At 45.3% G+C, this 23,550-nt stretch overlaps 1 protein-coding gene across 1 annotated transcript in view; it reads right to left on the bottom strand.

Moving 5' to 3' along the window:
• LOC144690057 (NADPH oxidase 3-like) overlaps positions 1–23,550 on the bottom strand; it is a 136,285-nt gene that overhangs the window by 65,372 nt on the left and 47,363 nt on the right. The window contains exon 7 of the mRNA XM_078557564.1: positions 22,948–23,077. Coding sequence (XP_078413690.1) covers positions 22,948–23,077 — 130 coding nt within the window. The remainder of the gene's footprint in view (positions 1–22,947; positions 23,078–23,550) is intronic.

The raw sequence follows: 23,550 nt of genomic DNA, 5'->3' as shown, positions 1-23,550 counted from the left end.
CACCCATTCTCACACACATACCCTCACATGTCCATCTGGACTCATCTCTTCTGGAGACTGCCTCCTCAGGCATCACCATCTTGAGGCTACTTGCACAGGTCTGTGAGTGCTGATCGAAGTAAGGTAGGCAAACAAACCTTGAAGTCCCAAGTGAAGTGCAGCTCGCCAAGTGCACATCGCTTATGTGCTGTTGTGAAACATGTCGGCATGTTTTCCCACCGACATGGGAGGATGATCCAGTTGTGGGTGGGGGGTTGGGGGGGGTGGGGGGCGTGGCGGTGGGAGTGAAGGCAGAGGAACGATTCAGCAGGCTGGCCTAATAATGATATGCTGATGTATCACAATGAGGTTCCTAACATCCAATGGCTGAGCGGACAATCACAAAATGGTTTTACGCCATCATGAAACTGATCATGCCATATTGTCCGCTCATGCCACCAAACGTGCCTGACACTAACGGGCATGGAAAATCCCGGCCAATGTCTCTGCTGGATTGGTGACTTCCAGAGCATATCGGGCTGTTGTTTCTTGTTGAATCTGGAAGATTTCACACTCAGTACTAGCATAATCAACTTCCTTCAAAGGGATTGCCGTTCTCAACAGCATGTTGGTGATGTACATATTCCTCCCTTGCTTGCATTTCACTTCTAAGTGATATCCCTGCAAATTAAGTAACATCCTTTGCAAACACTTTGGAGCAGATAGAAATGGCTTGAGAAAGATGCTTCGCCTTGTGAAGTGTCTTGTGTTCTGACGCTACCATTACTTTCTCTCTCCCAAACAGGTACTGGTTGAAATTCTCACAAGCAAAGACAATAGATAGGCACTTGTCAATTTGTGTTAATGATCCAGATGCGAAGGCAACTGGTTATCTTTGCTGCATGAGGTATGCTCCAAGTTCTGTTTTGCTGGCAGCTCACTGTACAATGACTTAGTCATTGACACCATTGTACCTTTGTACTGGTATTGGCATCACTAGTTGTTTGATGTGAATGAAAACTGCTTTTGTTCTAAGCCCCAATACCACTGAACATCCCTGGCAGTGGGCTTGTGTAGAGGTTCACACTCTGAGACAAAATGGGCAAGAACTTGGTTAGATGGTTCACAAATCCTACAGATCAGTGAACTGTCTTGACATTTGTTGGTTGCTGCGTCCTTTCTACAGCTTGCACCTCATTAGAGGCAGGGCAAAGTCCCTTAGTTGTCCGTACATGACCTATGCACTTGACTTCAGTCATCCTAAATTGCAGTTTTTCTTGTTCAGTTTCAGGTTCATCTAGCAAGCTCTCTCTAGCAGTCTCATTAGATTCTGATCATTGTCCGTGATGGTTTCATCCAGCGTATTTCACATCTATTTAGACGAGCAGATCTTCTACGATCACTTCCATTCCTGGTAGAGCATTGACTATCTCATATTGTCTGTGTTGGCACTCTTCTGGGACAGTAGAAATGCCAAGCGGCATGTGTACCTCTGTACCTCATCTGCACCTCGCAAATGGGGTCCAGAATGTAATCATAAAATGGCTGTTTTCATCCAACTTCACTTGCCAGTATCCATCCTCAGCATCTTAAAGTAGTAAAGACCTTTGCCTTGGCAAGTTGAGGCAGAATTTCTTCAATGGTTGACATAGGGCAGTGAGATGTCCTTTGGATCTATACATACTCTCAGCTTTCCATGTTTTCTCATTGCTACCATGCTGCTAATCTAGTCTGTAGGAATTGTTATAGTCTGAGTTGTTACCAGCCAAGATGAGGGGATTTTGCTTAGTGTCCACTATGTGGAACTGACGATCTTCTTTCTTCCTGTTGTATTGGACTATCCACTTCAATTGCTCTCTTGGGACGAGCATCTTTCCTTCACAAAACCTTTGATTACTTCATTTTCGGGTTACCATCTTGAGAAACTTACGCATGTCTGCCAGGCTCGTGATCTTGTTTATTTGACACTTCACATTAACCTGATGCTCATCTCCTGCAGTCATTATTCCAATGGTCACAAACCACTTTCTACCTTGAGATTTCATGGCATCAGCCTGTTCTAGAGGGTAGAGTGATTCACCAGAATCATTGTCTGACATCTCTCCATGTTTATAAGATTGCTTTATTTCTTTCTAGCAAAACACTTGCATGCAATGTGTTTCAGCTTCTTGCAGTTAGAGCACTGGGTTTCCCACGGTAGACTTTCTTCCTGTTCCTTCTTGTGATGTCCTCCACAGTATTTACATCCAGTGCTCTGGCCTTGATCTTTCAGCTGGCTCTTTTGCATGTTGTCCTTTATCTTCATCATTGACTTGTGCTTGGAATGCTTGGACTGCCTCTCAACATAGCGCAAAGTCTTGTTGATTCTTCCATCAATACTCTTCAGCTGATGATTAGTTACCTCCAAACTTCTGCACATGTCAATGGCTTTCTTGTGAAGAAGTTTCTCTTCTCTCAGCAAACATGCTCTCACAGCAGGATCTCTTGTATCTAAGACAATCCTATCTCAGATGAAATCATCCTTCAGTTGCCCAAACTCCCAAGATTCGGTAGGCATCTCAGTACAGTCCCACATGAATCAATATTCTCCCTCTCTTCCTGAGCCCTAGTGATTGACACATAGGCCCAGATTTTCACCACAACAGAGAGCTCCCAAACATGGTACTTCCCATTTTTGCAGGTTCGGGAATGGGGCCAGGGTGCGTTAGGCACATGCGCATTATATGGAGGTAGCTGGTCATTTAAATCATCAGCTGCTTCCACTCTAGTCTGATTTTGGTGGCCTAGGGGTGTGCATCCTGAAGTGTACGCAGTAGACCTGGTAAGAGCAGATCTGAGCTTGGCATATTTCTTTGGCTAGCCAGGGACCCCACCCCTTTGAAGGGTACCCCTGTGGAATTTGCCTTAAAATTTTATTCACAGCCCCAGAAGCGGCACAAAATAAATTCCAAGGGAATAGGAGGGCAGGGCACCTGGTCTCACAGAGCAATTATTTTTGCCCCAAAAGACTTATGCACCCAGATGTCAGGAGGACCTTTGTGCCGGAGAAGGGCTCATAAGCACTTCGTGCGAAGGAACATAGAAAATGGGCATGGTACCCTTGTACACAGAGGACATAGAAGCCAGTCACTATGCGCATCCAGAGTCCAGAGGGAGGGCAGAAGGTCAGGAAGAATAGGTTGCTACCCACGCACCAGGAAAGAGGAGGAAGAGAGGGGACAGAACCAGGTACTACCCTGTGAGTAGGGTGTACATACTTAGGACATCCTAACTCAACGTGATGGAGAACCAGTGCTGAAGGTGACTGAGGCTAAACCATGAGGTGGTGACAGCAGGGGTGTAGTGCTGCCAGAGTGCACCGGAGCATCACTCCAGCATTTTCTATTTAAAGCCTTTAATATTCACCACTGAATGGTAAACTCTCCTTTTCTAATTGGCCATCCGCTATCCGTCCCGTTTAATTTTTCTTTCCACTGATCTCAGTGGAATCTACTCCATTAATTGTCTGACTGGATTTTAATCCTCACTGCCTCCAATATTGAAGCTACTTGTTTCAAGGAGTAACACATGCAGGGGGATTTGGCTCATTGATGGCGACAAAAAGAACTGGAGGGAAATTCTCTCGCAACCACGTGGGACTACATGATGTGTGATGCAGAGACAGTGTTATGTGGGTCACAAGGGCAAGTTTGGCCATGAGTTCCTGGAGTTTGAGTTCAGGCCGGAGGGTAAGAGTTGGCTGGAATATCTGGAGCTCACGGTATGGCTGTGAATCTGGAGTCTGGGGAGGTTAAGAGGTGGCAGAGGGGAGGCTGGGATCAGGGTCCTAGGCCTCACACTGCTGTTGCTAAGTTAATGTGCAGCAGCATCAACAGCAGTAACCTCTCTATACAGCCCCCTGACTGTAAAAAAAATATAGTCCTTACAACTCTCTGCACACAGCTTTCTCATAAACAGGTATTTCAGGGTCTTTGAAGCTCAAGGTTCCTGGGATCTAAAGCAGCATCATATCCCCAAATGCCCTGCTGTGTTTGCCTACTGAACATTAATCCCTTGGCTGTGATGGCCTGAGGAAATGCAGTATAGTGTATTCCCTGCTGGCAGCTTTGCATGGAATTTAAGCACAGAAACAGGCAATTTGGCCCACCTCATCTATGTTGGTGTTTATGTTCCACACAAGCCTCCTCCCACCTTTCTTGGTCACATTATCAGGGTAACCTTCAGTTTCTTTCTTCTTCATATGTTTATCAAGTTCCTTGAATGTATCTATACTGGAATTATATAATGGTTACAGAACAGAAGGAGGCCATTCAGCACATTGTCTCTGTGCCAGTCCTCTGCAACAGCAACTCAGCTAGTCTCACTCCCCCAGCTCTTCCCTGCAGCCCTGTAAAATCTTTTCTCTTCAGATAATTATCCAGTTCCCTTTTGAAAACCGCAGTTGAATCCACCTCCACTACATGCCCAGGCAATGCATTCCTGATCCAAACCACGTGTTGCACTAAGAAGTTTTTCCTCATGTCGCCTCTGGTTCTTTTATTAATCCTCTTAGGGTTCTCGACCTTCTGCCGATGAGAACAGTTTCTCCCCATTTATTCTATCTAGGTCCCTCATGATTTTGAACAGGTCTAATGAATCTCCTCTCAACCATCTCTTCTCCAAGGAGAACAGCCCCAGCTTCGCCAATCTATCCACATAACTGAAGTCTCTCATCCTCGGAACCATTTTTGTAAATCTTTTCTGCACACTTTCTAAAACCTTCACATCCTTCCTGTTGAGGCTGAACCCATGTTTTATGAAGGTTCATAACTTACTTGCTTTTTTACTCTGCGCCCCTACTTATAAAACCCAGGATTCAGTATAATTAATTGCTTTCTCAAACTGACACCTTCAATGATTTATGCACACATTCACACAAGTCCCTCTGCTCCTGCATTTCCTCTAGAATTGTATGCTTTATTTTATGTCACCTCTCCTCTTTCTTCCTGCCAAAATGTGTAACTTCACATTTCATTTGTCATGTGTCTGCCCATTCCACTAGCCTAACTATATCCTCTTGAAGTTTATCACTATCCTCCTCACAGTTTGCAATACTTCGAAGTCTTGCATCATCTTCAAATTTTGAAATTGTGTCCTATACACCCAGGTCTAGGCTATAAATATAAATCAAGAAAAGAAGTGGCCTCTCTATATACCATCCCCCCCATCAGAAGTAAGTAAAGTTTTCTGTAATTCATATTTTTAATAGGCTTGCATTAAATAATTAAACTGTTGCATAATGAAATTCTAGCTATGCTAAAGACTAATGATTCAAAATACCACATGATTCAAAATAAAATGTCAACTGGCACTAACATTATTCACTAAAAAGCATGGTTTTACTGATGATTGGTGACTCAAATGTTCAATATATAGGAAAACAATGTAATAGTAGACTTAGAAATGATATGGCCTACACATTTTCTTAGAGCTCTGGCATCTAAAAATTTGGCACTGCATCCCTGGGTGACAGACATTTATATTGCATGGTCCAGCAGCAACTTGAGCCACAATCCATCAATCCTCATGCCCTGCCAGTAGCTGTGAAGGTAACTGTCGCTATCAACTTTTATGCCTCAAGATCTTTCCAGGGGTCATCAAGAGACCTGTCTGGTATATCCCAATCAGCAGCACACCATTGCATTAAGGCTGTAAATAATTTCCTGTTTGCTTGTGTGGGGGATCACTTTAATTTCCCTTTCGATTTGGCATCTCAGATCCAGAGGGCCATGGGCTTTTGCTCAATTCGCAGGCTTCCCTCAGGTACCTGGTGTTATTGATTGCACCCATGTTGCCTTAAAGGGCCCAATGCAACACGGGGCCACCGTTGTTAACCGGAAGTTCTTCCATTCAATCAATGTGCAGGTGGTTTGTCTGATATTATCATTGTGGGTCTTAGGTGTGGTAGTTGTGAGTCCGGACAGATAATGTTGGAGGCTAGGCTGTTGGTAAACTCTAGGCTGTTGGTAAACTCTACCTTTTATTGAACATTATACTAACAATGTACAATACAAACTTAGCATGAGGATCTACAGAGAACTATCTCTCTCCATGCTCTGTTGTGGTGTCACTGATAATGTAGACTATATATTTTCATATTTAACATTAAACATTAAACTACAGATTGCGACCACCACAAGGTCTTCCTTCCAGTGTGTGTAAGGTTCCCTGGCACCTGCCACGACTCCTTCATACTCAGTAGTTCCCAACTCTCTCAGATATTTCAGCCACCAATGTAGATCAGTGGTTGGCTTCTAGTGGACAAGGGCTACTCCTTAAGAACTTTGAACCCTTTAAGGAGCTCACAAATGGAGGCAGAGCACAACTACAACAGCAACGTCGTCACTAAGAGTACCATCAAGCAGGCAATTGACATTTTAAAGATGTACTCAGGTGCGTTGGTCACTCAGGTCGATCTCTGCAATATGGTCCAGCAAGGGTATTAGGAATAGTTGTGCTGTGCTGCATTCTGCACAGCATTGTACAGTGGAGGAGCATATAAATCGATGATGATGACGCCATGGGCAGAGCTCCAACCTCTGAGACGGAGGATGATGAGGAGTAGGAAGAAGCATCTGTTCGTTTAGAAGATTCCGAAATGGATGAGGATGAGAAGCCGCCAACGGCAGAGCAGCTGGGAGGCATGGCCAAGTAGCCAGAGCTGAATCTGTGCAGGAGGCGATCCCTGGCAGATGGGTCCCTATGCAAAATAGATTTTCATAAGGTTCCTCTGATAACACAATTGCCGTCAGCCAGTCCCTGGAGACATACTTCCACTTAAAGAACATTGTACATTGACTCCACAATTACTCAAGCGACTTCCAATCCCCCACAAGGGAGATAATAAACATCAATGAGTTGGATTCAGTCACATTCATTTAGCTGAAACCCCACCATCATAACCATAGGCCTCATCATATTGCAAACAAACATAGTAATAAGTCAATCTGACAGCATCTGCGGAGAGGGATACAGTTGACGTTTCGAGTCCATGTGACCCTTCATCAGAACTAAGACATATAGAAATGAGATGAAATATAAGCTGGTAGAAGTGGGTGGGACAGGAGAGCGTGATAGGGTAGGAGTGAAAGGGGCCCAAACACTCCTTTCAAGTGAAGCAGCACTTCACTTGCACTTCCCTCAATTTAGTCTACTGCATTTGCTGCTCCCAATGCGGTCTCCTCTACATTGGAGAGACCAAATGCAGACTGGGTGACTGCTTTGCGGAACACCGCTGGTCTGTCCGCAAACATAACCCAAACCTCCCTGTTGCTTGCCATTTCAACACACCACCCTGCTGTCATGCCCACATGTCCGTCCTTGGCCTGCTGCAATGTTCCAGTGAAGCTCAACGCAAACTGCGGGAACAGCACCTCATCTTCTGATTAGGCACTTTACAGTCTTCCGGATTGAATATTGAGTCCAACAGTTTCAGATCATGAACTCTCTCCTCCATCCCCACCCCCTTTCCGATCCTCCTTTTTCCAATAATTTATAATTTTTTTACACTATATTTTTTCTTTTCCCTCATATTTTTAAATTTATTTCGAACTATGGTTTCATCTCCACCTTTTAGCCCATTTCGATCCCTTCCCCCCACCCCACCCGCACTAGGGCCATTGGCCACTAGCTTGCTTCCTTTAATGTCCCCATTAGCACATCCTTTAGATAATATCACCATCATCAACATCCCTTTGTCCTTTTGTCTAAGACATCTTTGGCAGTCTCTTCTCGGCCTTCACCTATCATTGGCCCCCTATCGAGCTCTCCTGTCCCACCCACTTCTACCAGCTTATATTTCATCTCATTTCTATATGTCTTAGTTCTGATGAAGGGTCATACGGACTCGAAACGTCAACTGTATCCCTCTCCACAGATGCTGTCAGACCTGCTGAGTTTTTCCAGGTATTTTTATTTTTGTTCTAGATTTCCAGCATCCACAGTATTTTGCTTTTATATTATGGTAATAAGTCATTCGCAACCTGGCCCCCTCACACGAACGCCAGTGATTGTAAATGAGGTGACCATGCTGCAAAAATGTCCATGATCAAACAATACCCACAATGCTGAGAGTGACATGATATCAGAATTCAAACCCTATACATGCTGACAGGATTTTATGTTGCCGCATACATGCAGATGAGGAATCTCGTACATGAGGATCCCACAACTGTGCAACAATAGCTTTTTGAAAGAACTTGCGTACCATTCATTCTGGCCAATAGCCCAGTTTCTGACATGTTCGCCACATGCAACATTCCTAGCTTCCATATAACTTTGCTTACTGCACAAAGCAAATCCTGTGACATCTGGAATGCAAATGCAGTCAGTGTAGTGGGCACAGCGGATGACCAATATTACCTCCACAATACATGGCTTCTTGAGCTGTGATGCCTACACCAATGTGTAACACTGCAGTGCAGATTAGTGCCTTGCACGCTCATGCTTGAGATGCACCTGCTGCCCAGCATCTGTTCATGGAGTCTGATCATTGAGCCTCCCTTAAAGTCAAACTTAAATGGGCAAGGAAAGATCCAAGGAGCATCTCAGTGCTTGAGTCTTTGAACTCTGGAATCTTACGTGATACAGCAGAGAAGAAAGAAGCCCTTCAAATCATTACAGGTCCAGCTGACAGCCTTGATCTTGTTGACGGTATGTAGAGATGGACCTCAGCATGCCACCCTCATTATTATTGGTAAGAACCGCCTTCATAATTTACCATTCTTTATGAGTTCTCTAGTGTACAAACACTCACCAAATTATGTACAAGTGTATGCAAAGAGATTAAAGAAGTGCTCAAGTGTGCTACATACAATGTGAAATGTGTAACTACGGTGAACCCATTAGTGCTCTCGGTGAGATGGCACCCTTCGCTCTCGCACAGTCCTACAATGCGCCCCAATGTTGCCTTGGAGGAGGTGGAGGCAGGCTGCTCACTTCTCTGTCAAAGCGACAATGAGAAGCGTGGTGGCCAGCCTTGTCGTGCAGGCACCCTTCGGGGACCTCCTTCAGACTGCGGTCTCTGCATCTCTTCATGGGCAGCCATGGTCACTGGCACATGCACAGCAGATGAGGGCTGATGAGGGGCTTGGGAGGTGGAGGAAAATGAGGGTGCTGAAGAGATCTTGGTACCTTCACCCTCCTCAGTGACCTGCACAGCCCTGGGTTGGCCTTCAGGTGGGGTTGATGGGGCTGGCTGCCAATGCAAAGTAGCCGTTCATTCCTGAAACTGCTGTGCCAACAGTGCAACCACCCTGTTAAGGGTACACAGCTCCTCATGTATCCCATGGATGTCGGCGCTCATACTCTGAGTAGACTGATCCAGGCTACTGAGGGAGCCTTGCACCCTTTCCTGGCAGTGACGCTGCTCTTGCAGCCACTGCTACTGCATGTGTCTCTCCATGGGACTGGCCAATCTCTCACGGTCAGAGATCATGCAGTTGACCCCCTGGGACAATGTGGAGCTCATGACTGTGGTAGACTTGTCCATTCACAGTCCTAGAGCTCCCACTGCCTCAGGGAACTCTGCCAGATGTCCATATACCTGATTACCTAAACACTGTTCCCCAAAACGTAACTCCTCAGGCTCCATGTTCCTGCCCACTGCAGCACCATGGTGACTTTCCTCTCTCCTCCGATAGGGACTGTGCACAGATGCCTCTAGCACCTCCTCCTGCACTCTGGTGCAGTGAATTTCACCCTCTGCTCTCGACTCTACATATGTACTACGTCCATCCGAAGTGTTTGAATTTGTTGACTGAGTGTGGGCTAGTGTGATGTGACCATGCCCCCTCGGACATCTCTTCCTCTCCTTGATGACTGAGTGATGATCTGTCCCGTAGGGGTGAGGGAGCAGAACTGGGACCTGTATGAGACACAAAAGGGGTTATTTAGCCCATCTCATTGTAAAAGCACACTCTGATGCACGCTATTGCCTTAACGATGCTTGTGTTGCCCTTATGACGTAACCCCATCCTTACACTCCGTCTCATACGAATGTCTCATTGTGCTGAGCGAAATTACATCATTTCGTCCACCATTACCACCATGTGCCAAGATGATTTCAACGCTGCCTTTTTCACCTGGTCAGCTGTTCAGGCACCCTAGCAATCTCCATGGCCATTTGTTACATTGGGCAGATGCATCTCAGCCAGGCTGCCCCACCTCCCCAGTCCGGGCCAGCTTCATGTTCTTCATTCTTTTTGACTGCAATGGTAACATGATTTTATTTTAGTCTGATATATAGTGCATGGAAGGATATTGCTCTTTGCTGCGCCTGTGCATCATAATGCTCATTCACATGTGTTCTGTGTGCACTTACATGAGCTGCGTGCCATGTCTCACACCTTAGCTGCAGCATGCAGATATGACCCTTCACTTGGACCACTGTGTGGATGAGACAAGGTACTCACCTTGCCAGAACGCATCAAGTCATTGAATGTTTCCCTGCATGAGCGCTGATGGTTTCCTGCTGTGCTTACTGTAGCTGCTATTTGAATCTAGGCCTTCTTGGTTGCTGCAGGGGCATTATGGCGACCAGCTGGGTAGAGGACTTCTGGACCTCTTCTGGACCTCTTCCAGCAACGTGAAAACGTGAAAGTACTGGTCAGAAAAACATGGGGCAGCTGGACCCATCCCTTCCCCTTTGTCTCCTTTATGTGACATTCTATGAATAAAAATGTAAGGCAAAAAAGGCAGTGAGCCATTTAGATTACAATGCTCTCATTCACTTTTGTGTGCTTACACGCACGAACCTTTTTCACCACATCATCACTGATTACTGTTTAGGTGTGATGGAGAAACTGCCACTGCATTAATGCTAGGTGCCATGTAAGTTGTAGCAGTGACTCCAAGACGATACTTATACATTAACTCGGAGCAGAAAGCCAGCGAGTATTTGGGCAGTTCACAGAAGGTACATCTACGTTTGATGTGGTGGTAAGTGCTCTCAAAAATACTTCTGGCCAAAGAAAAGTGTAATGATTGAATGGTAAATGTTTCCCCAGCGATTCCAGAGAGCCCATTATGGTCAGATACCCTGAAAGATGTGCCCAAATTGTGGAGATACCCATCGGTTCCCAAAACCATGTCCAGCTCGAGGGAAAAAGTATAACTCAGTCTTATAGCGGAATCACTTTGTAAAGATGTGCAGGTTGACGGAGAAGTGGACCTCATCAGTTCAACACTTGGGCGAGTCTCTTCCTGAAGGTGAGGTACGGCATGTGTATACCATCATGGATGGTAAAGCACCACGTCATTTTAAGGATTGCTCAGTCAAGATTGTGGGCATCTCAGTGTTGCTCCTCATCAATGTTGGCGTGAAAGTGTCTTTATAGAGTGACAAACTCTACGATCAGTATTTTTTGCAACTTTCTCTCAATCCTGCGACAGGCACTCTTCAAGCTTACAATGACTTAATTATTTCAGTTTTGGGAATGATCACAGATCCAGTGTACTACAAAAACATCAACCTTGACAAGTGCATGCTCTATGTATCCAAAGGCAGAAGCCTTAAGGGGATAAAATTGTTCATTAAGCTTGGCTTCAAACTTGAAGAGTCCACTAGAGCACACATTAACATGATCAAAGCACCGACTATACCTAACAGTGTCCTCCCTTATTTACTGGATTTGGGGAGGTTAAGGGATACTGTCATGCTCCTTGCGTCGACACATCAAATCTGCCAGTTTCACAAAATTTTCGCAATCGATGCCAAAGTGTCACAGGAGTCGAAACAACTTGAAGCAGACTTTATCTCTGAGTGAATTGACTCATTGCCATGGATATCGAACCTAGTCATTGCATGATCCAAAAATGGAGAACTTAGACCATGCGTCGACTTCAAAGCATCCAACAAAGCAATCATTCCAGACAAGTATACATTCCCTGTGATCCAAGAACTATCGGCATGATTTCATGACTCCACAGTGTTCATGAAGCTCAACATGTGATGGAGTTATCTTCAGATACCACTAATGAACAAAGGTGATATCTTACTGATTTTGTTACTCATGAAGTTGTGTTTCAGTACCACAGAATGTCCACTGGACTAAGATCAACACCTAGCACATTCTAGAAGATAATTTCTTCAGTCTTGTCAGATGTTGAAGGGACACTTAACCTACTTGATGTCATTGTCTATGGAAGGGACAAATCAGAACATGATCAGTGGTGTTTACTAGACTCACACAACACAATTTGATGCTCAACAAGGTCAAATGCATACTTGTGGAATTCAAGATTGACTTTCTTGCATACAGAGTGATAGCAGTTGGATTAAAGCCTGTGCTCAACAATGTCAAAGCCATTTATGTGTTTCTGACACCTTTTAACGTGAAAGAGTTGGCATTGTTTCTCAGTATTACTAACTTTTATCACAAATTCATTCCTAAGTACACAGAGATCGTGCAGCCTCTTCAGAAGCTACAGTGCAAAAATGCATAATGGAAATGGACATTTGCAAGACTAAGTGTTTGACACCTTAAAGTTGAAGGTAGCATCTCCTTCAGTCCTTGCACATTTCAATCACATGTGAAAACATATGTCACAACAGATGAGTCAGTAATGCAATTGGAACTGTACTCTCACTGTACATTGAAGGAAGCGAATGACTAATTGCATATGTGTCATGCCTGTTGTTGGAAACTGAATGCAAATACTGTACTGGAGAGCGGGAATCACTAGCCTGCATCTATGCTTGTGAACATTGGCACATGTATCTCTACGGTACAAGTTCTCTCTCTGCACTGATCAGCAAGTGATGACTACATTGTTAGCCACGTCAGGATCTGGTTATCGAGCCCTAGGCATCTACAGATAGTCCAATTGCCTTCATCAGTACAACTTCAAGGTTGAGTATCTCGCAGGTTCATACGACCAAGTAGCTGACATGCTTAGCTGTACTACTATTGAAGACAGTGGGCTGGATTTTATGTGCCCTGCTGGGCATGTAAAATAGGGTGGGTGCCTAACCCACCCCCTTCCCACCCACGCTCGAGCTCACCCCCATGACACGGTACGTGGGCAGGCGCCAAAATCGGCTGCCCACCCACCATATGTAAATAAATAATTAAGGATCAATTGAGCTTGTTAACAAGCTAATTGGCCCCGATATTATGCTGCTTATGCCATAATATGGTTGGCATGGGCAGGCAGATGGAAGTGGGCAGCCCATTTTAAGAAAAGTTTGTAAAGGGGTGGGAAAGAAGACAGGGCACTCTCTTTGCGGGTGTCACTTACGCATCAGTGGCAGCCCCCAAAGATAGTATCCCCGCCTTCCTTCCTACCTGCCTGCTCTCCACAAACCCTCCACCCCCCGCCCCTGACCCCGAAGCCTCCTCCCTAAGCTGACCAAACCCCCTCTTCCCAATACATGGACTTATCTCACTCCAGGATCCATTGGGTTTTCTTCCTGGGACTGATTGCAGTCCCAGCAGCTCCCACTATTGAGCTCTTGGCACTGCCTGAGCTCCTGTGTGTGGGGAAGAAATCCTACTATTAGACAATTTAGTCCACCCACAGAGTATTATGGCTGCAGGGTGGGCTTGCACACAGTGAGTTGGCTTCCAGCCCAGTGCTGATGATAGCAAAGTGACTTGTAACACTGACGACTATGTGATCGCTTTGATTTCATATGTGACTCCAAATCTTGTTATGTAAGAGGAGTTGAAGGCAGAATCGGTGACAGTGTACTGCAGAAAGTAAACCAGTACCTAAAAATCAAGTGGCCTCATGAAATAGTGGTAGGACTGGTCCCATACTACAGAGTACACAAAGAGCTCGCATTGTTTGATAACTGTCGCATGCAGAACTTGAGCGGTTATCCCAAAAGAGTTTCGGCAGCGTGTATTGCATCTTGCCTATGAAGGACGTTTGGGTTGTTGGAGGCCAATCATCTCAGCCCTAGAAAGTCACTACAGGAGTTCTTCAGGGTAGGGATCCAGACCCAACCATCTTCAGCTGGTTTATCAATGACCTTCCCTCCCTCATAAGTTCAGAAGTGGGGATGTTTGCTGTTGATTGTACAGTGTTCAGTACCATTCACAACTCCTCAGATACTGAAGCATATGCAGCAAGGACTGGACAACATTTAGGCCTGGGATGATAAGTGGTAAATTATATTAATGCCACACAAGTGCGAGGCAATAATCATCTCCAACAAGAGGGAATCTAATCAACTCACCCTGATATTCAACTGCATTACCATTGTTGAATCCCCCACCATCAACATTCTGGGGGTTACCATTGGCCAGAAATTTAACTGGACCAGCCATATAAATACTGTGGCTACTAAAGCAGGTCAGAGGCTGGGAATTCTGTGGTGAATAGCTCATTTCATGACTCCACAAAACCTGTCCACCATCTATAAGGCACAAATCAGGACTGTGATGGATTACTCTCCACTTGCCTGGATGTGTGCAGCTTCAACAACACTCAAGAAGTTTGACACTATCGAGGACAATGCAGTCTGCTTGAATGGCACCCCATCTACCACCTTAAACATTCACTCCCTCCACCATGAGGCATAGTATGTACCATATACAAAATGCACTGCAGCAACTCGTTAGGACTCCTTTGACAGCATCTTCCAAACCCATGACCTCTGCAACAGATTCCTTGGGATCTGCCATGAGGAACCCCACCAATGAGGCACAAAAACACTAAATTGAGAGTGATGTGGTCATCAGGTGTGTCATGGAACAAACCATCATAATGTTGAAGATAAGCTTCAAGTGGTCTTGAGGTGCCCTTCAGTGTTCACCAGCATGGGTCTCCAGAATAATAGTAGTGTGCAATGTCCTACACAACATTGCTCAGCAGCGAGAATTGCAGGCAAAGTAGGATGAAAGGACTTATGAAGGACATAAAGGAAGAGGAGGCGGTGGAGGATGAAAAGGAGGAAGATAGGGCATCCATTGCCAGACTAACTGCTTACATTGCTTTTGGGATGCGAGGGATGGCCTAACATTACAAAGGTTCAACTAGTGTAAAACATAAGAATTGAAATCCTGTGACCTTCTCCCATCACCCAGAGCTCTCTCGCTCACCACTCCTCTGCTTCCTTTGCATTAAATAGTGCTTCAACCACACATCCATCCATTGTAAATCCCCACAATTGGTCCTTTCTTGTATTGCCGTTTATCATGCAACAAAGGGCTAGGTGGTACTCAGGGCACAATAATGTGAAAGACATGGAAATGTTGCTAATTAATAAAATAAGGAAACTTAACAACTTAACATTTTGTAAAATATTCATGTGCCCACTCTTGGCAAAGTACAATTTCTTCAACTTATGCTTCCTAATGCTCCTACATGGCAGAAGTAGAAGCAGGCTGCTCAGATCCCTGCTCTGACTGCTGAGACGTTTTTAGCCCATGCTATCTGAATTTTGGAGTCTGTGAGGGCCAGTCCAAAGATTGCTCCACTTGTACCTGCACAGGGAAAGACGGAAGACAAGACAGGTTGTTGGGTATTGGCTGAGGTGGATGCACCAAAGGAGACATGGAAGTGGTTTGAGTGGAATTCCCACTTACATGTCATCATAGCCGGCATAGAATCATTTGAGAGACAGACTTGAAGATTCATAAAGGCTGCCACTCTATACCTGGCAGACAATTTTATAATTCACCATGCTACCAATCCACTAGTGATTGAGTTGAACCATGAGCTGACCATGTGCAGGACACATCTCCGAAAACTAGTGAAATTGCTGATGTACATCTAGCTTTCTCCTTCTCAATGATAGTCCCTGGAGTTTAGTATTTGTGTCCAGCTGAGCAGAGTTTGGAAAGAATTGCATCCCTTGGAGTCAAATTTCCAAAGGTGTCCCTGCCAAGAGCATCTTCTTGTCCTCACTTGTGAATTGTGGATCACCAGGTGATAACTAAACTGTTTAAGTGAACCGACTGCAGTGCAAATATTTGCACTGGTGTCCATTTGTAAACGTGTGAAGGGGCAGAAGGAATGGCCAGCGCTGAGGAATCATCCTCATGCATGTCTTGTGACATTTGTTGTATGCATCAAGACCTAGAAGGCAAAGGGAAAGAGTACGATTTAGTTATGGCAAAGTCACAATCTTGTCAACCAATGTACTCTGTTTCCTCAATTTTCAGATATTGATGAAATAAACTCAGCATAAGTGTGTCGAAAATATTTATAATTCTACACCTTTTTCTATAATGTAAAAGGAAGAGATTAGTGAATGCAAACATGGGCTCCTTTTAGGTAAAGATGAGAAATCATAATGGGGAATAAGGAAATGGCAGAGGTACTTCACAAGTATTACAGGCAGAAATTTATCAAAAAGGTTGGAGCCCTGACAGAGGTCGGAAATGCATGTTGGCTTGATTTTACGGGTGGCAACTCATGAATAAGGTGCCGCCTGGTTTTCTGTCCTGTGCAGGGTGGCTGTCTGCCCCTAGAGCAGCTGCCCCAATCAGGGGAGCCCCACAGCCCTGATTTTACTGCCTTTCTCCTCCACTCTCCAGAAAGTAGGAATAAACAGGTCATCTTTAGGTTGGCAGGTCGTAATTAGTCAAGTGCTGCATGGATCAGGAATTTGCAATCTACACCAATGATTTAGATGAGGGAACTGAGTGTAATCCATCCATGTTTGCTAAAGGCACAAATTTAGATGGTAAGTAAGCTGTGTGCAGTATACAAAGAGGCTAAAAGGGGATATAGACCGGTTAAGTGTTTGGGCAAGAAGATGGCAGATGAAATAAAGGGCGGCAATTAATGGAGCGAAGGGGGTTCTGCCCACTGGCTGGAGAGCTGGCAAGAGCCCCATGTTGCTTTCTTTCGGGAAGGCCCATCAAATTAAGTGCCACTCAGGGGATCAAGGATCCTGGGGGGACAAAATCCTGCCCCTGAGAGCTGCCAGTCAATTAGAAACTGGGCAGCCATGCATTGCTTGGCAGCGCCACAGGGGGAGTGGTGGCTGCTGCCGGCAATGCACCCACACGTGGTGCAGGATCAGCAAGCACCCCAGACCACAGGTCAGTGGGATGGGGGTCATAGGGTGGGGGTTGCAGGGGAGGGAGGGAAAGGAATTGGCAGTAAGGGCAGGGGGTTGGCTCTCAGCAGGCCCCTCCTTCCAGATGCTGACTACTTCGATCAGGCACTGAATACCTTTGAACAAGAGACCCCACAAGAAGTCTGCAAACAACACCAACGGGTTTGCATTTCGGTTACCAGCATGGCGAGTTTCTCACCTGCTAGTTGGAAAGCTTCAATAGCATCTCTCTTTTTTCATCAATATTTGGGTTGGAATAAGGAGGTTTTGCTGCAGCTATATGTGGTTTTGGTGAGACCACAGCTGGAGTACTGTTTACAGCTTTGGTCTTCTTACTTAAGTAAGAATATACTTGCCTTAGAGGAGGTGCAACAGATGTTCACAAGATTGATTTCTGCTGAGGGATTGACTTCTGAGTAGACATTGGGCGGAATCATCCCAGGTTTGCACTTTGTGATAGCGGGTGGGAAAAAGGACATTTTACTTGCCAGCCGCAATGGTGGCTTTTCACGCCGTATCGTCCCAGGCTCGCTTCTTTAATTATGTATTCCGGGGAAACATGCCATTTCGATGGCGGGCACACTCTCATTCACCCGCCACGCTATAACCTCACTGCTTCGAGCCCCATATTTAAAGTGCAGCCGCGCGTACATTTCTCAGTGCTTTCAGCCGGTGACTGCTGTAAAGAAGACATGGCCCCGGAAGACAAGAAGACTGCAATGCCCCAGTTTAACGATGCATCCCTCGAGGTGATCTTGTGGATGCCATGGAGGCCCGCTGTGATGTCCTCCACCCTGGCTCTGGCCACAAGATGGGCAGCAACATCGCTAATCCAGCAGGGGAAGTGGTGGTAGCAGTGGCCAAAGCCCAACAAAAGAGGACTTTTGATGAATGATCTCCTCCATTCCGCCAGGGTAAGTCACTCTTCGCATTGCTCTCAACTCACACACTCACAAGCCCATCACACATCTACAGGGATCTCACTCGCTGCCAGTTCAAGGGACATCACAATTCACTCTCTCATACACACCTTCATTGTCCTCATCCCAGCTGTGGGACCACTCGCCACCACACATGCCAGGCAAACTAATCATCTGGCCTGGCAGGCATCCTGCTTACACTCTCTACATCCGTATTTATGCAGGACAAGCTGGCACACAACAAGATGGAGAGGTCGCAGACTGATGGGGGAATGCCTGAAATCAAGGTCCTCACAGATTTTGAAAATAGAGCCATCCAGCTGGCTGGCAAGGATCTGGACCTTAACTGATGGTGAGGTCGGCAGTGCTCTACCAAGTGAGGACCCAGCAGTGCCAGATCCATCAGATAACCATGCTGTGAGTGCAGTCCCTTGCCATGCACTAATTATCTCTCCTTGTTTTTGCAGGCACATCTGGGAAACAGCCAAGGGAGTCCACAGCTCAGGGCCTCCAATCAAGCCCCAAAGAAACCTCTGAAAAGGAATCTGAAGGCACCTTCATTGAAGACCCATCACAGCATTCACCCACATTCTCCACCAGGTCAGAAACACATACCTCGGTGGGGCCTAGCTTCAAAGTAGCTTCGGGATCACAATCTGGTGAGCACATCGCACTGTCGGATCCACATCAGGCGGCAGCAGGGACTTCCCAGGTCTCCAGCACTCAGAGGACTGCTGGAGGCTAGAAATCTGCTGATTCTGAGTCATATGACGAGCCTCTGGACTTGGTTGTGCCTCAGTTGCTGGAGCTGCAAAGGCAAGCCTGGGAACTCCTCAGATTGTAAGGCATGATGGAGGAGTCCATCTGCCTTCAGGCTGAAGTGGTAGTGCCAGCATGCCAACGCACCGAGGTCAACACTAGTAGGATAACGGTTGCCATGGAGACCTTGGTCCAGGACATTGTTCCTGCACTGCTGAACAGCTGAACTCCATCGATGGTGCCAGAGTTGGCCTCCAGCAGTATGTATGCGAGACAGGTATGGGACAGCTCAATTTCACCCCAGCTACCCCTTATCCTCAAGAAGTCAGCCAGGGGCCCTCGGGCGCCCATAGGAAGGAGAATCAGCAGGTGCACACCCCGGGGCCATCCACCCAGGTGACTCCGGGAGTGTCTGTCACATCCGAATCCCCTCTTGCTGCGACCCCAGCAGCTCCAGCTCCACAGTCTGAGGAGGGTGCCACTGTCACACAGTAGGACCCCGAAAGCAGGCCAGGTCCCTCCAGGTCTCGGCCCTCCAGAGGACGCCTACCAAGGTCATCACAGACAGGGCATAGCAGTCAGCAGGCTGCCTCCACCTCCGGTGTGGATGTCTGAGGAGCACCAAGACGTAGCAGCAGGGTTAGGAAGGTTAAGAAGATGTAGTTGCACAGCCTGGGCATGGGTTAATCACTTGTACATAATCTTCACTATTGTAAATAAACTCCCAAGAATGTATATAAAAACAAAAAACTGCAGATGCTGGAAATCCAAAACAAAAACAGAAATACCTGGAAAAACTCAGCAGGTCTGGCAGCATCGGCAGAGAAGAACAAAGTTGACGTTTCGAGTCCTCATGACCCTTCAACAGAACTAAGTAGAAATAGGAAAGGGGTGAAATATAAGCTGGTTTAAGGGTGGGGGGGGGAAGAAGTGGGGGGGGTTTGTTGGGACAAGCAAGCAGTGATAGGAGCAGATAACCAAAAGATGTCAGACAAAAGAACAAAGAGGTGTTGAAGGTGGTGATATTATCTAAAAGAACATGCTAATTAAGATTGGAGAGCAGGACGAGCAAGGTAGCTCTAGTGGGGTTGGGGTGAAATAAACCATGGGTGGAATACATTTAAAAATAATGGAAATAGTGGGAAAAGAAAAATCTATATAAATTATTGGAAAAAACAAAAGGGATGGGGAAGAAACGGAAAGGGTGGGGGGGGGCCTCCATCCCCACCCCCTTTCCGTTTCTTCCCCCTCCCGTTTGTTTTTTCCAATAATTTATATAGATTTTTCTTTTCCCACCTATTTCCATTATTTTTAAATATATTCCACCCATGGTTTATTTCACCGCACCCCCACTAGAGCTACCCCCACTAGAGCTACCTTGCTCGTCCTGCTCTCCAATCTTAATTAGCACATTCTTTTAGATAATATCACCACCTTCAACACCTCTTTGTTCTTTTGTCTCTGACATCTTTTGGTTATCTGCTCCTATCACTGCTTGCTTGTCCCAACAACTACCCCACCCCGCATTCTTCACACTCCCCCCCCCTTAAACCAGCTTATATTTTACCCCTTTCCTATTTCTACTTAGTTCTGTTGAAGGGTCATGAGGACTCGAAACATCAACTTTGTTCTTCTCCGCCGATGCTGCCAGACCTGCTGAGTTTTTCCAGGTATTTCTGTTTTTGTTCTAAGAATGTCTCCCTGCCGATGGTTCCTTGTTCTGATGAGCAGTGTTCATGTCACTAAGATGTGAAAACTTGGTTCCTGCACAAGTTAAAGGAAAGTGTCTCAGTTTAGGGCATCTTCCCTGTGCAGTGTGTGACTTTCAGACCAAAGTGATGGTCCGGCCTCACACTCCCTGGACATATTATGGCGAGAAACGCGGCCTGCTATTGATGGGTGGAGCTGACAATTGCAAACTGGTTTCATGACGTTGTGAAACCGATTTTCCGCCTTCCAGCCATATTGTCCGCTCATGCCCGCCATGATGCCTGACGCCAGAGGCACGGAAAATTCCACCCTATGAGACACGTCACATTGCATAAGGATTGGGGTGGAAGGCAACAGTGGATGAATAAATGCAGAGGTGACCAAGTGCACAGAAAATGAAGGCTGAGTGCTGCTGAATGTTGAGTGGGTGTGAGGAATGATGTGATGGTGTACGCTTGGCAAGAGTATGTGGCGGGGCAGGGCTTAATATACAATTGTACTCACTTTCTCTAACCCTTTAGGTCATTAAACCATGGCTTACATTGCAGCCAAAAACCTGGGCACAATGGTCCTGCTGCTCACATATTCAACTACTTCCAAACACGCCATCTTAATAAGAGTTGTGGGTTTCATCCTCTCATTGCTAGGGAAAAGCATGTCTTTCCTATTCTTGACTGCATGTAGGAGTAAATCCATTGATGCATTGAATCTGGGTGCTGGCCTTGCTCAATGTGCACTGTCCGTCATGAACATCTCTAATTTAAACTTGCGTACTGTCCCTTTAAAAAGAACTGAAACTGCATCATCGGGGCACGCATCACGCTCACAGCTCAGGAGTCTGCAAGTCAAAATGAATTTCTTCAATTCAGCACCAATCACAGATTATGACCCCCTGAGTTAACTTCCAGTTTCGTCCATGAAATTCCACTCACGTACTCGGAGACCGTCTTCAGATTAACATTAGTGCTCAAGTGTCCATTGGCACCTTACCAAAGGGGTCATGCGTATGCTTTGATAGGAATTTGCAGCAGGCTTTTTATATATGGGTGTAGCAAGGTGGGGAGGTGGTGTCATGGTGTGGGGGCTATTTATTTGCTTTCATGGGATGTGGGCATCACTGGCTAGGCCAGCATTTGTTTTCCATTCCTAATTGTCCTTGAGAAGTTTGCAATGAGCCGCCTTCTTGAACCAATGCACTCCATCTGGTTTGGGTACACCATATTGTTGTTAGGAAAGGAGTTCCCAAACTTAACCCAGCAACAGTGAAGACATGACGATATTGTTCCAAGTCAGGATGGTGTGTGGCTAATGTGCTGTTGAAGAGACCTTGGTGAGTTGCTGCAGTCCATTTTGTGGTGGAGGGAGTCAATGTTTCAGTTGATGGACGGGGGGGGGGGGGGGGGTGGGCAATCGAGTGAACTGCTTTGTCCTGGATGGTGTCGAGCTTCTGGAGTGTTGTTGAAGCTGCACTCATCCAGGCAAATGGAGAGTATTCCATCACAATCCTGACTTATGCCTTGTAGATGGCAGACAGACTTTGAGAAGTCATGAGGTCAGTTACTTGCCTCAGAATTCCCAGAATCTGACCTGCTGTTGTAGCCATAGTATTTGTATGGCTGGTCCAGTTCAGTTTCTGGTCAATGATAACCCCTAGGATGTTGATAATGCCATTGAATGTCAATCGGAGTTGGTTAGATTCTCTCATGTTGGAAATGGTCATCTCTGGCACTTGTGTATGACTGTTACTTACCAATTAACAGCCCAGGCCTGTATGTTGCCCAGGTCTTGCTGCATATGGACGCAGACTGCTTCAGTATCCGAGGAGTTGGGAATGGTGCTGAACATTGTGCAATCATCATTGTGGTGACATCATAGTTGTCTCTGATCCTATTCTCATCCAGAAAATTTCCAGAAGACGTGATAAGCCTTGCTGAGATTCCTGTCCCTCCATATTCCTGTAACCCTTTGTGTGAAGAAAGGTTTCTTCGACTCTGACACCAGTTTTAGTGTCACAATTGTTGCCCTGGTAGCAGTTATCTAACTTAGAACAGACAATGGATCAAATCTGCAATCATCCTGACTTGTGTAGCTCAGTAAGGTAAGTTATGGTAGTATACCAGTTCTGATAGTGAACTAGTAATCTGGAGATTATGAATTGAAGTACTGCAATGTTGTGAAATTGAATTCAGTAATAATCTTGTAACTTGTGGCTACTACCAGCTAAAAGTGATTGTGAAATCTTTTGGATTGTTGTAAAAATCCAACTGTTTCACAAATGCCCTTCTGGGGAAAGGAAAACTACCTGATCCATATTCAATCCTGGTCCATGCGACATATGGTTGATTTTTAATGCCCTTTGAAGTGATCTAGCAAGCCATTCACAGGTTTCTCAGGCAAATAATTCAGCTTGACTAATATCATACAAATTTATGGTGTCATTACCAACAAGACCTCAATAGAGTTCCATAAAAAAAGGCAGTTGATATATATGTAAAGATGTTTGAGTTAGCTTGAAGACTGACTTACTACTGGTTCATTTCCAGCAAATTGTGGTAAAGGGCATTCTGGGATGTCTCCCCATTCTTCATAATGATCTTTGCAATATGTAACATTGTGGTCCTGAAGACTCTGAGGTGTTTGTCCTCGAACAATGCGCCTGCAATACAGGAAGGATCACTTAATTAATTGTTTACTGCCTGCATTTCATGAAGGATTTTGGAATTCAGAAAAGAATAATGCAAGTTTTTAAAATGCTGTTAATGGTTCTATAATTTTAAAAGCAATGCTTTTGAAAATAAATCTGTTGCATTATTTCTACCACAGAAAACTTCATAATTTTTCTTTAAAACTCTTTGTCATTATTGATTTTAATTAAAAATATATAAAAATTATTTCAACAGTTTTTAATATAGCTTATATATCAGGTGAAAGTGTTTGGAAAGAAAACACATTGATTACAACCTTGTTAATATCACCAATATTACAGAAGTGCAATTCCCTGTTGGCTAATGAAGGGGCAGCCAAAAAGATGTCCATTGTACAGCTCACTTTTTTATAACTTTGCTCTCCCCTCCCTCAAAGGAAAAAAAAAGTGAACTCATTCAATTATACTTTCATCATTCATATTAA

Source organism: Cetorhinus maximus, chromosome 14 (genome assembly GCF_964194155.1).
Source record: "Cetorhinus maximus chromosome 14, sCetMax3.hap1.1, whole genome shotgun sequence".
Taxonomy (NCBI): Eukaryota; Metazoa; Chordata; class Chondrichthyes; order Lamniformes; family Cetorhinidae; genus Cetorhinus; species Cetorhinus maximus.
The sequence above is the reverse complement of the archived record's forward strand: the minus strand, read 5'-3'. Positions and strand labels throughout refer to the sequence as shown.